Genomic DNA, 14,940 nt, shown 5'->3' on the forward strand with positions numbered 1-14,940 from the left:
CACAATGTAGCATCCACCAAGAACAATTCCATTTAGAAAACCTAATCTCATTCATTTTTGCTATTCCTCCATTCTGGCATCTCTTCCCCAGCTCCCTTCCTTTCTTCTTATTTTTTCATTATTTTTTAAATTTATTTATTCTTCTCATATATTACATCCTGACCATAGTTTCCCCTCCCTCTTTTCCTCCCAGCCACCCCCACCTCCTCTTTGCCACAAATCTCCTCCATTTTCCTTCAGAAAAGAGCAGCCTCCCAGGAATATCAACCAAACATGGCATAACAAGTTAGTTATAACAAGACTAGGTACAAACCATCATGTTAAGGCAAGAAGGGAGCCCAGTAGGAGGAAAAGGGTTCCAAACGTAGGCAAAAGAGTCAGAAATGCCCCTGCTGCGACTGTTAGGAGTCCCACAAGAACACCAAGCTACATAATCACAACATATACTCAGATGAACCTAGGTCAGAGCACAGGCTCCTAGATTGTCGCTTCAGTCTCGGTGAGTCCCTATGAGCCCTGCTTAGTTGATTTTGTGGGCCGCGTTCTCTTGAACCCTCTGGTTCCCATAATCGTTCTTTTTCCTCTTCCATAGGATTCCCTTTGCTCCTCCCAACGTTGGGCTGTGGGTCTCTGCATCTGTTCCTACCAGATGCTGGATGAAGCCTCTCTGATGACAATTATGCTAGGCTCCAGTCTAATAATATAACAGAATATCATTAGGAATCTGTTCATTGACTTTTTTTTTTCAGTCATGTTTGGTTCTATACTAGGTCTCTGGACTATCCAGCCTCTTGGTCCTGGCCCTCAAAGCAGAATCAGGCATGGACCCCCCTCATGGCATGGGTCTCGTTAGACCAGTCACTGATTCATTGATTGTCTGCTCCCATAAGTTCTACGCCACCTTTACCCCAACGTATCTTGCAGGAAAGACAAACTGTAGGTCAAAGATTTTGTGTCTGGGTTTGTGTTCCAGTCCCTCCACTAGAACCCTTGCCTGGTCACAAAACATGGCCAGTTTAGGTTCTGTATCCTCCATTACTAGGAATCGTCATAAAGTTCACCTTCATAGATTTCAGGGAGTTTCCATTGTACCCGGTTTCTACCTCACCTCTGAAATGCCCATCGAGTTGTCTCTCCCAGCACTCTCCTCCTCCACCACAGCCCCCCACCCCAGTCCTGATCCTTCTTGTTCAATCTCAACCACCCCAGTCCATCTGCAATATCTATTCTATTTCTCCTTCCCAGAGTGATCCATGTGTACCCTCTTGAGCCCTTCTAGTTACTTAGCTTCTCTGGGTCTCTGGATTTCAGCATGATTATCCTTTACTTTATAGCTAATATTCACTTATAAGTGAGTACATACCAAATTTCTCTTTCTGGGACTTAACTCACTCAGGATTTTTTTCTAGTTCCATCCATTTTCCTGCAAATTTAATGATGTCACTTAAAAAAAGCTGATTAATACTCCATTGTGTAAATGTTCCATATTTTATCCATTTATTCTTTGGTTGAGAGACACCAAAGTTGTTTCCAGTTTCTAGCTATTTTGAATAAAGCTGTTACAAATATAGTTGTGCAAGTGTCCTTGTTGTAGGATGGAGCTCTCTTTGGGTATATGCCCAAGAGTGCTAAAGCTGGGTCTTGAGGTAGATCAAGTCTTAATTTTCTGAAAAAAAAAGTGCCATATTTATTTCCAAAGTGGCTGTACAAATTTGCACTCCCACCAGCAATGGAGGAGTGTTACCTTTGCTCAATATCCTTTCCAGCATGAGATGGCACTTGTTTTTTATCTTAATGATTCTGACAAGTACAAGATGGAATCTTAAAGTCAATTTTGATCTGCATTTCCTGATGACTAAGGATTCTTCTACATACTGACATCATTAGACAAGAACCATTTCTTGAAGATGTTTTCTTTTTTTCCATTGTATATTTCTGGCTCTTTTTTTTTTAAATCAAAAATTATGTGTTCATGAATGTGTAGATTTACTTCTGGGTCTTCAATTAAATTCCATGGATCACCCTCTCTGTTTTTATACCAATGGTTTTATGAAAACTGTGTGGGTTTCATCACTATAGCTCTGTAGTAGAGCTTGAAATCAAAGGCCATACCTATATTCTTTTATTGTACAAGATTGTTTTAGCTATCCTAGGCTTTTGTTTTTCCATATGAAGTTGAGTATTATTCTTTCAAGGTCACTCTCTGTGTTGGAATTTTGATAGGGATTGAGTTGAATCTGTAGGTTGCTTTTTGTAAGATGGCCATTTTTATTATGTGAATTCATGAGTATGGGAGATCTTTCCATCTTCTGATATCTTCTTTGATTTCTTTCTTGAAAGACCTTAGTTTTTTGTCAAACAAGTCATTCACTTGCTTGGTTAGGGTTAACCCAAGATATTTTTTGTATATCTTGTATATTTTGTATATACAAATATATATTATTTGTATATATATATATTGAGAAGTGTGCTGCTTCCCTGATTTCTTTCTCAGCCCATTTCTCATTTGTATATAGGAGGACTACTGATTTTTTAATCTTGTATCCAGCCACTTCACTGAAGGTGTTTATCAACTGTAGGAGTTCCCTGGTAGATTTTTTTTTTTGATTGCTTATGTATACTATCATATCCCCTGCAATTAGTGATACTTTGACCTCTTCCTTTCCAATTTATATCCCTTTGGTCTACTTTAGTTGTCTTATTGCTCTAGCTAGAATTTGAAATACTGTATTGAATAGATATGGAGAGAGTGGACAGTCTTGTCCTGTTCCTGACTTTAGTGGAATTGCTTTGAATTTCTCTCCATTTAATTTGATATTGACTATTGGTATTCTGTATATTGCCTTTATTATGTTTAGGTATGTCTCTTGAATCCCTGATCTATGGCTTTTATCATGAAGGGGTGTTGGATTTTGTCAAAGGCATTTTCAGCATCTAATGAGATTTTTTTTTCTTTCAGTTTGTTTATATGATGGATTACATTGACAGACATTTGTATCTTAAACCATCCCTGCATCTTTGGGTTGAATCCTACTTGATTGTGGTGGATTATCTTTTTGATGTGTTTTTGGATTCAGTTTGCAAGTATTTTATTGGGTATTTCTGCATCAATGTTCATGAGAGAAATTGGTGTGTAATTCCTTTGTTGAATCTTTGTGTGGTTTTGGTATCAGGGTAACTATGTCCCCATAAAATGAATTTGGCAATGTTTCTTTTCATCATTTATTTAAAATTTTTTCCTCAGGACCCACATGGTGGCTCACAACCATCTGTAACTCCAGTTCTAGGGGATCCTAAGCACTCTTCTGTTCTCCTCCAGCACCTGGTATGCTAGTGGTGCATAGACATACATATAGGCAAAACACTCATACACATAAAACAAAAACAAATTCATAACTTTTTTCTTTCCTTTTATATACCAGCCCCAGTTCAACCTGCCTCCCCCTCTCTTGCCCCCCCCACCTACCCCCATCCTACCCCCATCCCCTCCTCATAGAGGGTAAGGCCTCCCTTGGGTAGTCAACACAGGCTAGCATACCAAGTTAGGGCCGGACCTAGCCACTCCTCCTTGCATCAAGGCTGAACAAGGCATCCCACCATAGGGAATGGGCTCCAAAAAGCCAGTTCATGTACCCGGGATAAGTCCTGGTCCCATTGCCAGGGGACCCACAAACACATCAAGCCATGCAACTTCCACCCACATTCATAGGGCCTAATTCAGTCCCATACAGGCTCCCCAGCTGTCAGTCCAGAGTCCATGAGCTTTCGCTACCTTGGGTCAGTTATCTCTGTGGTTTTTCCCATCATGATTCTGACCCCCGCTCTTATAATCCTTCCTCCCTCTCTTCAATTGAACTCAAGGATCTTAGCCAAGTGCTTGGCAGTGGGTCTCTGCATCTGCTTCAGTCACTGGATATAGGTTCTATGATGACAATTAGGGTAGACATCAATCCAAGTGCAGGGGAAGGCTAGTTCAAGTACCTTCTCCACCACTGCTTTGAGTCTTTAGATGAGGACAATCTTGTGAGTTCCTGGGGTTTTTTCCCTATCTGCAGATTTCTTCCCATCCCCTTAATGGTACAGTGTCAAGATATCTCTTTCATTGCTCTCCCTCCCCATCTCTCCCCCATGTTCTCACCCCTCCCATCCCCCTACACAGTTTACCCAGGAGATCTTAGATTCCCCTTTCTGGGGCAATCCATGTGAGTCCCTCTTAGTGTCATTGTCTTTACCTAGCTTCTCTGGGGTTATGGATTGTAGCCTGGTTATCCTTTGTGTCTAATAGTCACTTATGAGTGAGTACATACTGTGTCTTTCTGGATCTGGGTTAACTCACTCAGGATGAATTCTTCTAGTTCCATCCATTTGCCTACAAATTTCATGATGACATTGTTTATTACCACTGCATAATACTCCATTGTGAAAATGTACCACATTTTCTTTATCCATTCTTCAGTTGAAGAGCATCTAGGTTGTTTCCAGGTTTTCGCTGTTATGAAAAATGCTGCTATGAACATAGCTGAGCAAATGTTATTGTGGTGTAGTTGAGCATCTTTTGTGTATATGCCCAGGAGTGGTATTGCTAGGTCTTAAGGTAGATTGATTCCCAATTTTCTGAGATACTGCCATACTGATTTCCAGAGTGGCTGTACAATGTTACATTCCTACCAGCAGTGAAGAAGTATTCCCCTTACTCCACATCCTCTCCAATGTAAGCTGTCAAGGCTACTTCCCACTTTCTCTTCTATGAGGTTCAGTGTAACTGGATTTATATTGAAGGCTTTGATCCATTTAGATCTGAGTTATGTATATGACGATAAATATGGATCTATTTGCATTTTTCTACATACAAATATTCAGTTATGCCAGCACCATTTGTTGGCATTTGTTGTTTAATTTTGGCTTGTCAAAAATCCTGTGTTTGTAGGTGTGAGGATTAATGTCAAGGTAATTGATTTGATTCCATTGATCAACATGTCTGTTTTTATGCCAATACCAAGCTGTTTTTATTATTATAGCTCTATAATAGAGCCTGACGTCAGGGATGGTGATGCCCTCAGAAGTTTCTTTATTGTATAGGATTGTTTTGGCTATCCTCGGTTGTTTTTCCATATGAAGTTGAGAAATGTTCAAGGTCTGTAAAGAATTGCATTGGGATTTTGGTGGGGAATGCATTGAATCTGTAGATTGCTTTTGGTAAGATGGCCATTTTTGCTATGTTGATCCTACCCTATCCAAGAACATGGGGGACCTTTTCTTTTTCTCATATCTTCTTCAATTTCTTTCTTCAGAGACTTAAAGTCTTATCATACAGATCTTTTATTTGTTTGGTTAGAGTTACCCCAAGATACTTTATGTTATTTGTGACTACTGTAAAAGGTAATGTTTCTCTAACATCTTCCTCAGCCCATTTATCATATGAATATAGGTGCACTACTGATTTTTTTTTTAGTTAATCTTGTATCTTGCCACATTACTGAAGGTGTTTATCAGCTGTTCTCTGGTAGAATTTTGGGGGTCATTATATATACTATCATATCATCTGCAAATAGTGAAAGTATGACTTCTTCCTTTCCAATTTGTATCCCCTTAGTTTCCTTCTGTTGTCTTATTGCTCTAGCTAGGACTTCAAGTACTATATTGAATAGGTATGGAGAGAATGCACAGCCCTGTCTTGTTCCTGATTTTAGTGGAATTGCTTTGAGTTTCTCACCATTTAGTTTGCTGTATATTGCCTCCCTTATGTTTAGGTATGTTCCTTGTATCCCTGATCTCCCCAAGACCTTTATCATGAAGGGGTGTTGGATTTTGTCAAAGGCTTTTTCAGCATCTAATGAGATGATCATGTGGGTTTTTTTCTTTCAGTTTGTTTATATGGTGTATTACATTAACAGATTTTCATATGTTGAACCATCCCTGAATGTCTGAGATGAAGCCTACTTGATCAAGGTGGATGATTTTTTTGATGTTTTCTTGGATTTGGTTTGCTAGGTTTTATTGAGAATTTTTTGCATCAGTGTTCATGAGGGAGATTGGTCTGTAATTATCTTTCTTTGTTGCATCTTTATGTGGTTTGAGTATCAGGGTAACTGTAGACTTGTAAAAAGAGTTTTATAATGTTCCTTCTGTTTCTATTGTCCAGAACAGTTTTAGGAGTATTGGTATTAGCACTTCTTTGAAAATCTAGTAGAATTCTGCACTGAAACCATCTGGCCCTGAGCATTTTTGGTTGGGAGACTTTTGATGACTGTTTCTATTTCCTTAGTGGTTAGAGGTCTATCTAAATTGTTTATCTGGTTTTGGTTTAATTTTGGTATGAGGTACCTATCCAAAAAAATTGTGCATTTTAAAAAAATTTTCCAATTTTGTGGAGTTCAGGTTTTCTTTTTTCAAAAAGCTTTATTTATTTATTATATATACAGTGTTCTGCCTGTGTGCCAGATCTCATTACAGATGGTTGTGAGCCTCCATGTGGTTGCTGGAAATTGAACTCAGGACCTCTGGAAGAGCAACCAGTGCTCTTTAACCATTGAGCCATCTCTCCAGCCCCCCCTCCCAGTACAGGTTTTCAAATATGACCTAATGATTCTCTGGGTTTCTTCAGTGTCTATTATTATGTCCTCCTCTTCATTTCTGATTTTGTTAATTTGGATATTCTCTCTGTTTTTTGGTTAGTTTGGATAAGGGTTTGTCTATCTTGTTAACTTTCTCAAAGAACCAACTCTTTGTTTCATTGATTCTTTGTGTTGTTCTCTTTGTTTCTATTTTATTGATTTCAGCCCTCGGTTTGATTATTTCCTCTCATCTACTCCTCCTGGGTGAATTTGCTTCTTTTTGTTCTAGAGCTTTCAAGTCTACTGTTAAGTCACTAGTGTGAGATTTCTGCAACTTCTTTATGTAGGTACTTAGTGCTATGAACTTTCCTCTTAATACTGCTTTCATAGTGTTCCATAAGTTTGGGTATGTTGTGCATTCACTATTGTTGAATTCTAGGAAGTCTTTAACTTCTTTCTTCATTTCTTCCTTGATCCAGTGGTGATTTAGTTGATCGTGGTTCAGTTTCCATGAGTTTGTAGGCTTTCTGCATTTTGTATTGTTGAATTCTAACTTTAAACCATGGTGGTCTGATAAGATACTGGGGGTTATTCTAATTAATCTGTTGAAATTTGTTTTTGTTACCTAGTATGTGATCAATTTTGGAGAAGGTTCTATGGGATGTTGAAAAGAATGTATATTATTTCCTGTTTGGATGAAATGTTCTATAGAAGTCTTTTAGGTCCTTTTGAGTCATAACATGTTAGTTGCCTTATTTCTCTGTTAAATTTCTGTCTGGCAGACCTGTCCAGTGTTGTGAGAGGGGTGTTGGAAGTCTCCCACTATTAGTGTGTGGGGTTTAATGTGTGATTTAAGCTTAGTAATGTTTCTTTTACAAATGTAGGTGCCCTTGTATTTGGGGCATAAATGGTCAGAATTGAGATGTTATCTTGATGGATTTTTTTCTGTGATGAAAATGAAATGCCCTTCTTCATCTCTTTTGATTGATTTTAGTTTGAAGTCTATTTTGTTAGATATTAGGATAGCTATACCAGCTTGTTTTTTAGGTCCATTTGATTGTCAAGTTTTTTTCCCAACCCTTTACTCTGAGGTAGTATCTGTCTTTGATGTTGAGGTGTGTTTCTTGTATGAAGCAAAAGGATGGATCCTGTTTTTGTATCCATTCTGTTAGCCTGTGTCTTTTTATAGGCGAATTGAGTCAATTGATAATAAGGGATATTAATGATCAGTGATTGTTAATTCCTGTCATTTTTTGGTGGTAGTGTGTGTGTTTCTCTTCTTTGGGATTTGCTGGTGTGAGATTATTACCTGTGTTTTGGTGGTTGCAGCTAACTTCCTTGGGTTAAAGTTTTCCTTCTAGTACTTTCTGTAGTGCTTGATTTATGGATATGCAATGTTTAGTGCTGGTTGTGTCATGAATAAGAGTTTGTATATCTTGTTGATTTTCTCAAAGAACAAACTCTTTGGTTCATCGATTCTTTGTATTCTTCTCTGTTTCTATTTTAGTGATTTCAGCCCTCAGTTTGATTATTTCTTCCCACCTACTCTTCTTTGGTGTGTTTGTTTCTTTTTGTTTTAGAGCTTTCAGATGTGCTCTTATGTTGCTAGTATGAGATTTCTCCAATTTCTTTATGTAGGCACTTAGTGCTATGAACTTTCCTCATAGCACAGCTTTCATTGTGTCCCATAATTTTGGGTATGCTGTGCATTCATTTTCATTGAAATCTAGGAAGTATTTAATATCTTTATTTCTGCGTTGACCCCGTAGTTATCTAGTAGACAGTTATTCCATTTCTATGAGTTTGTACACTTTATGTTTAGCTGAAATCCAACTATCATCCATGGTTGTCTGATAGGATATAGGGGGCTGTTTCAATTTCCTTGCATCTATTAAGACTGATCTGTATCCAAGTATGTTGTCAGTTTTGGAGAAAGTTCCAGAAAGTGCTAAGAAGGAGGTATATTCTTTTGTGTTTGGGTGAAATGTTCTGTAGATATCCGTAAGGTCCACTTGGCTCATAACATGTTAGCTCCACTTTTGCTCTGTTTAGTTTTTGTCTGGATGAACTGTCTATTGGTGAGAGTGGGGTATTGAAGTCTTCCACTATTAATGTGTGAGGTTCGATATGTAATTTAAACTTTAGTAATATTTCTTTTACAAATATGGGTGTCCTTGTGTTTGGAGCATAGATACTAAAAATTAAAAGTCATCTTGGTGGATTTCTTTTCCAGGTGAGTATATAGTGTCCTTTTCCATCTATTTGACTAATTTTGGTTTGAAGTCTATTTTGTCAGATATTATGATAGCTACACCAGCTTGCTTCTTAAGTCTGTTTGATTAGAAAATCTTTTTCCAAACTTTTACTCTGAAGTAATGTCTATCTTTGATGTTGAGGTGTGTCTGTTGTATGCAGCAGAAGGATGGGGCCTGTTTTCACATCCATTCTGTTAACCTGTGTTGTTTTTATTGGGGAATTGAGTCCATTGATACTGAGAGATCTTAATGATCAATGATTGTTAATTCCTGTTATTTTGTTATTAGAAGTGGCGTGATGGTGTGTGTGTGTGTGTGTGTGTGTGTGTGTGTGTGTGTGTGTGTTCCCCTTCTTTTGGTTTTGCAAGTGTGAGATTATTTATTTCCTATTTTCATGGGTGTAGTTTACCTCCTTTGGTTGGCATTATAATACCTTCTGTAGGGATGGACTTGTGGATAGTTTCAATTTGACTTTGTCAGGGACTATCTTGTTATCTTCATTTATTGTGATTGATAGTTGTGCTGGAAAAATAGTCTGCACTGGCATCTGTGGCCTCTTAGAGTCTGCAGCCCATCTGTCCAGACTCTTCTGGCTTTTAAAGTCTCTGTTGAGAGGTCAGGGATAATTCTAATAAGTTTTCCTTTATATGTTACTTGGCCTTTTCCCCTTGCAGCTTTTAATATCATTTGTTCTGTATTTTTAGTGTTTTGATTATATGGCAAGGGGACTTTCTTTTCTGGTCCAATCTATTTTGTATTCTACATGTTTCTTCTACTTTATAGGCATACCCTCCTTTAAGTAAGGAAATTTTACTTGTATGATTTTGTTAAAAGTAATTTCTGGGCCTTTGAACTAGGATTTTTCTCCTTCTTCTATTCCTATCATTCCTAGGTTTGGTCTTTTCATAGTGTCCCAGATTTCCTGGATGTTTTGTGTCAGGAACATTTTACACTTAACTTTTTCTTTGAATAATGTTATCTATTTGTTCTACTGTATCTTCATTGCCTGAGATTCTGTCATCCATCTTTCCTACTCTGTTGGTGATGCTTCAGATTCTATTTCCTGTATCTGAAGTTCTGGAGGTTGGTGTGGTCTCTGCTCCAGCAGGGAGTCTCGGCCTGGGTTCGCCTATCTATTCTGGCTAGTGTAGTCTGTCTTTCTGGCTGGTGTGGCCTGCACCTGTTCTTCTGACTGGCATAGCCTATAGGTGAGCAGCAGATATCTGAGGTGGGGGTGGGGGCATGGCAATGAGGTCACCTTTCTTTCAAAAGGAAAGGTTAATAATAACAAACAGGCAAATAGAACAGAAGATATTTCAACAGCAGAGACCTGCTGAACATGTGAAAAAATTCTGTATATTAGCCCAATGTTTCAGCTTGGATAAACAAAACTGTGTTCTGTGGTATCTTATTAGAGAAAGCACCTCACTTAGCCCATGAGATGGTGAGGAATGACAATCTTTGGAGCCATCTACTTTGGATTGTTAGGTGTGTAGCCAGAGATGTAATGATGATCAAGGACAACAAGCACTATGAAGCCTGGCCCAAGCAAGCCTAAACATATGTCACCATGAGTACAGTACTGCTCCCACTTTAAAAGGATCCACCAGAAGGTACTTAGCCATGCATGCTACTAATTATGTAATATGTTAATGTGAATTTAACCCACTTAAGAGTGCTAAAACCAGGACCCACACAGTCTTTCCAGCCATGTGTGCCAGGTCCTATTCTGCTTCCTTTGTGGTCTCTGGTTCATGCCTCTGCATTCTCCTTTTTCTCTATGTTTTGTTTGGATGAAAACTATATTCCCATAATGGCAAGTTTTAAAAAAATGCAAGGAACCAGGTTGGAAGTCCCACACAAGTGCCAAGAAAAGCATCACCAGAGATGAGAAACACAAGTTTTGCAAGGGCCCTTTAAAAAAAAAAGTATCAAGCAAACAAGGAGAGCAAAAGTGAAAATAAATGAATTGAACTTTATCAAGCCAGACCCTGTGGATAAGGCAAGGAGGCTCATGAGTTTGAGGCCATCCCATGAGAGAGTGAAAACCTACATAATCAACAGAGTGATGCAGGAACCATAGACTAAGAGGAAATTTTGCAAATCATATATCCAATAAGAGGTTAATATCCAAAATACAGAAAGTCCAACAATTCAACAATATAACCCATTTTCAAAAAGGAAGAATGACTTGAATAGACACTTTTGCCTAAGAAGATATACAATGTCCAACAAAGAAATAAAAAAAAAGTTCATTATGAGGGAACCAGAGCTTTCAAATTCAGAGAAATAAGCAGAATAGTGTTGGCCAGCTCCTGGGAGAGAGGAATATGGAGAGCTGGTGTTCAATGAACACCGAGTTTCACTTATACACAGTGAAAAGTTCTGAAAATATAAAAAGGAGGAACATACGAGTATTGAACTTCACCATACAACAAAGCTATAGTTGTGTTTTTCTAAGCATGACATTTGCATAAAAACAGACTAATGGAATGGAATAGCAGATCCAGAAATAGGCCCATATAATTTTAGATTTCTAATTCTTAATAGATGCTAAAAACACACATTAGAGAAAAGACAGCCTTTTACAACTCTAGTTGGCAGTTGGACACAGTTCTCCTAAAGATGAGGGAGATTAAAATCTCATACTTTAAAGCCAACTTTATTCAGAGCATTAGACAATTTATCGCATGAGTACAGTTCTCATGAGTTTAACTTGTATATAATCACAAGGACAAGTTGCACATGGCAAAAACATGTTTTATCATGCATGCATATAAACAAATGACAATAGCTAGTTGTAAGGAATAATGTAAACTAAGTCCTATTCCTGACACCTGGAAAGGGCACAAAAACATATTCCAAGAATAATTCTGTGGGTTTTTGTAGAAGAATATTATTTTAAGGTGTGTTACTTTTCTTTATGCTGTATTTGTTTAACTCTGTAAAGCTGTGTTACTGTGCCTGTGTAAAACACCTGATGGTCTAATAAAGAACTGAATGGCCAATAGCAAGGCAGGAGAAAGGATAGGTGGGGCTGGCAGGCAGAGTTTATATAGGAGAAAACTGGGAGGAGAGAGCTAGGAGCCAGAGAATGAGGGCAACACCTGGGGCCAGCCACCCAGCTACACAGCCAGCCATGGAAAGAATAAGCTGCCATGTGTTATTTATTTGGGAACTGGGTGGCAGGGCCCCCCAAAAAGCAAAAACAACAGGTTCTTTTGTTTGTTTTTGTTTTCCCAGCCCAAACAGCTCTGGTTCTGGAATTCTCTTGTAGACCAGTCTGGCCTCCAACTCACAGAAATTTGCCTGCCTCTGCCTCCTGAGTGTTGGGATTAAGGCGTGTACCACCACCATCCAGCTCAATGCTGTTTTTGTTTGTTTGTTTGTTTGTTTTTTTATAGAAACCGAGATTACAAGACTGTTGTCTTCTTCTCTTGGGAGTTTTCTCAAAAGCACTCAGTCCCCTCTCACAACTCCATTCTTGGACCATGTTTCAACTGACAGTCTTTAAACAAATGGAACCAGATAACATCATGCAGAAGACTGAAATTAAATCTCTCTCTCTTATTCTGGACAAAAGTTAACTCCAAATGGGCCAAAGACTTTAATGCAAGACCTGGAACTCTGATACTACCAATGGAAAACACTTCTGGCTTTAGGAATAGAGAAGGACTACAGAGCTCAGGAAATAATACACAAAAATCAACAAATGGGCTTGCAGCCAATTCAAAAGCTTCTGCAAAGCAAAGGAAAGACGAGAATAAAGAAAAAGCCTACAGAGTGGGAGAAAATCCTCACCAGCTTTTCTGTCAATAGAGTATTATCCAGAACACAAAAAGAAATCAACAATCAACACGGAGAGAACAAGTAATGCAATCCGAATGCGGGCACGAGAACTGCAAAGGCAGCTCAAAAGAACAATCTGCGGTGACTGTTCGGTAACAATGGCCACTAGGAAATGCAAAACCACAGTGAGATTCTATCTATCCTCATCAGAACAGTTTTCATCGAGGAAACAAAAAAATTAGTGAGGAGGTGAGGGAAAAGTTTTTTCTATATACTGTTCATGGAAAGATCATTTAATATAGTCATTAAGGAAATCAGTACAGAGGGTCCTCCAAACCAAAACCAGCATCACTCTATGATCCAGGTATGCTATTCTTTCCCATTTAAACCCCTAATTTATATAACTCAAAATTTCACAGTGAATGGTCCCTCTGTAAATTACAAACACCATTGGACATAAAGTCACCTTTTCCTAAAAACCTCTGGGGCATGAACCAAGTCCTATGCATGCTACAAGTATGTCAACACTGAGCTAGCATCTGCAGGCCCCATTCACTCAGTTCTAATGCAGTTTTACTGGAAACTGGTGCCAGAGTTGCAATTTTCACACCACAGGGTCCTCAGTAGTTGGGACGGCCACCAAAGCTAGCTCAAGACTCCCATTTTTGTTTGTTTGGTTTTGTAAAATATGCTTATTTTGTTATAAAACACAATTTCTGGAAAATCCTCTTTAAGTCCAGACAGAGAGGGGACAGTGAGAAAACCAAGCTCAACTACTTATGGGCCCTGTAACATGAGCCAATTGCAATCTCCCCAGGGTAGCAGTGTCAGATGCAGGCAGGAAATTCATCTGCTGGGTAAAAGTTAACACCTACTTCTCTGTGTTGGGATGAAAAGTACATGACATAACCTGTTTGGAGACACTGCAAATAACAGAGCACAGTGTAAGTTTAATCTATTTTAGTGAAGTGTGACTCAGTGCAATCCTCTGACTGACATCCTAGACTTTCTACTCAAGTATGAGTGCTTTGTTATTTTCACTTGGTCTGTGCTAGATAGACTCCTGGCTTCTGAACAATCATTATACTGCCTGTAAGAATCCATACTCCAAATGACCAACTTTGGGTAGATGGGGTGTGAAGTGCAATGTACAACCCTACTCTGAGCTATGGGCATTTCTCAGCACTCCACTTGGACTCCTCAACTTGCCTTCAGAAACTTACTCTGACAGGGTATAATTGGACTGGATGAACTCAGGGATGCTCACTCCTTCTAACTATAATATTTCTCACACTCCCTAATATGTGTAAGGCATCCCCATGCAAATGCTGCACGTTTTCTCCCTTTCTAATTAAGCTTCAAAGAGTGACCCAGACACAGATTTCTGCTTCTTGACTCTATTGCCATCTAAGCACTCTCCTTTCCATTTCCACCAGGAAATGGAATACCAGGAAACAGAATGAGAAAAACAGTCAACAGTAAAGATCTCAATCCTTCTTTCTCACTTCTCAAAACAGCAATTCTAATTCTCTCTGTATATCTTCTAGAAGGTAGTGATCTCCCTAGCACGAATTAGTATCTTCACGCTTCTGTTTATGGAACATCAATTAAAAAGAATTTAAGACCCTGCTAGGAGAGAAGAGGATTTAACTTATATTATGTCATGTTCATTTCAATTTCAGATAGATATCTTAGTTCCATTATTCTTTATCAATTGAGTTTGAGATAAAAGTTCCATGTGAGAAAATATAACTATTTTAAGTGCCCAATTAGCTGAGATTTGACAATTTGTACACCGTATGACCACCATCATTGTCAGGACATCTGCAACATTTTCATCCCTACAGAAGTTCCCACATGCTCTTCTGTATTAACCCCACATTCATCAGACCTCCACAACTATTGATTAGGGTTATATACCCCTGCATAACTGGTTAATTTTATTCACTGCAGTTCTACGATCTGTCTATAAGGCTGGGTCAATTTATCATTCATTTGTTTTCACTGGCAAGTAGCTGTCTACTGTTTAATTGCAGCCAAATCTAATTATCCATTCATGTGCACAGAAACATAGTTTGTTATGAATGAAGCTGCTATAAAAATTCCTATACAAATCATTCTGTGCATATTTTTCTTTCTCTTAGATAAATACCTCTGTGTGTGTGTGTGTGTGTGTGTGTGTGTGTGTGTGTGTGTGTGTGTGTGACTGTGTCTCTGTATATGTGGTATGCATGTGCATATGTTCATGTACATGTGGGTATGTGTGCACATATGTGTGAGTATGTGCAGATGCCAGAGGCTAGTGTTGGATGTTCTCCACTGTATATTTTGAGATAGGCTCT

The 14,940-nt window shown here is 38.5% G+C and overlaps 1 protein-coding gene across 6 annotated transcripts in view; it reads right to left on the reverse strand.

Moving 5' to 3' along the window:
• Pign (phosphatidylinositol glycan anchor biosynthesis class N) overlaps positions 1-14,940 on the reverse strand; it is a 143,058-nt gene that overhangs the window by 20,011 nt on the left and 108,107 nt on the right. For 3 of the 6 annotated variants that reach the window (XM_076547192.1, XM_076547191.1, XM_076547193.1), the window contains one exon: positions 1,455-1,666. The exons of the other annotated variants lie outside the window; for them this stretch is intronic. In XM_076547192.1, the coding sequence (XP_076403307.1) occupies positions 1,498-1,666 (169 nt within the window). In that variant the 3' untranslated portion in view covers positions 1,455-1,497. Of the gene's footprint in view, positions 1-1,454; positions 1,667-14,940 lie in introns of those variants that run through there. 6 annotated transcript variants of the gene reach the window in all.

This window comes from Peromyscus maniculatus, chromosome 11 (genome assembly GCF_049852395.1).
Source record: "Peromyscus maniculatus bairdii isolate BWxNUB_F1_BW_parent chromosome 11, HU_Pman_BW_mat_3.1, whole genome shotgun sequence".
NCBI lineage: Eukaryota > Metazoa > Chordata > Mammalia > Rodentia > Cricetidae > Peromyscus > Peromyscus maniculatus.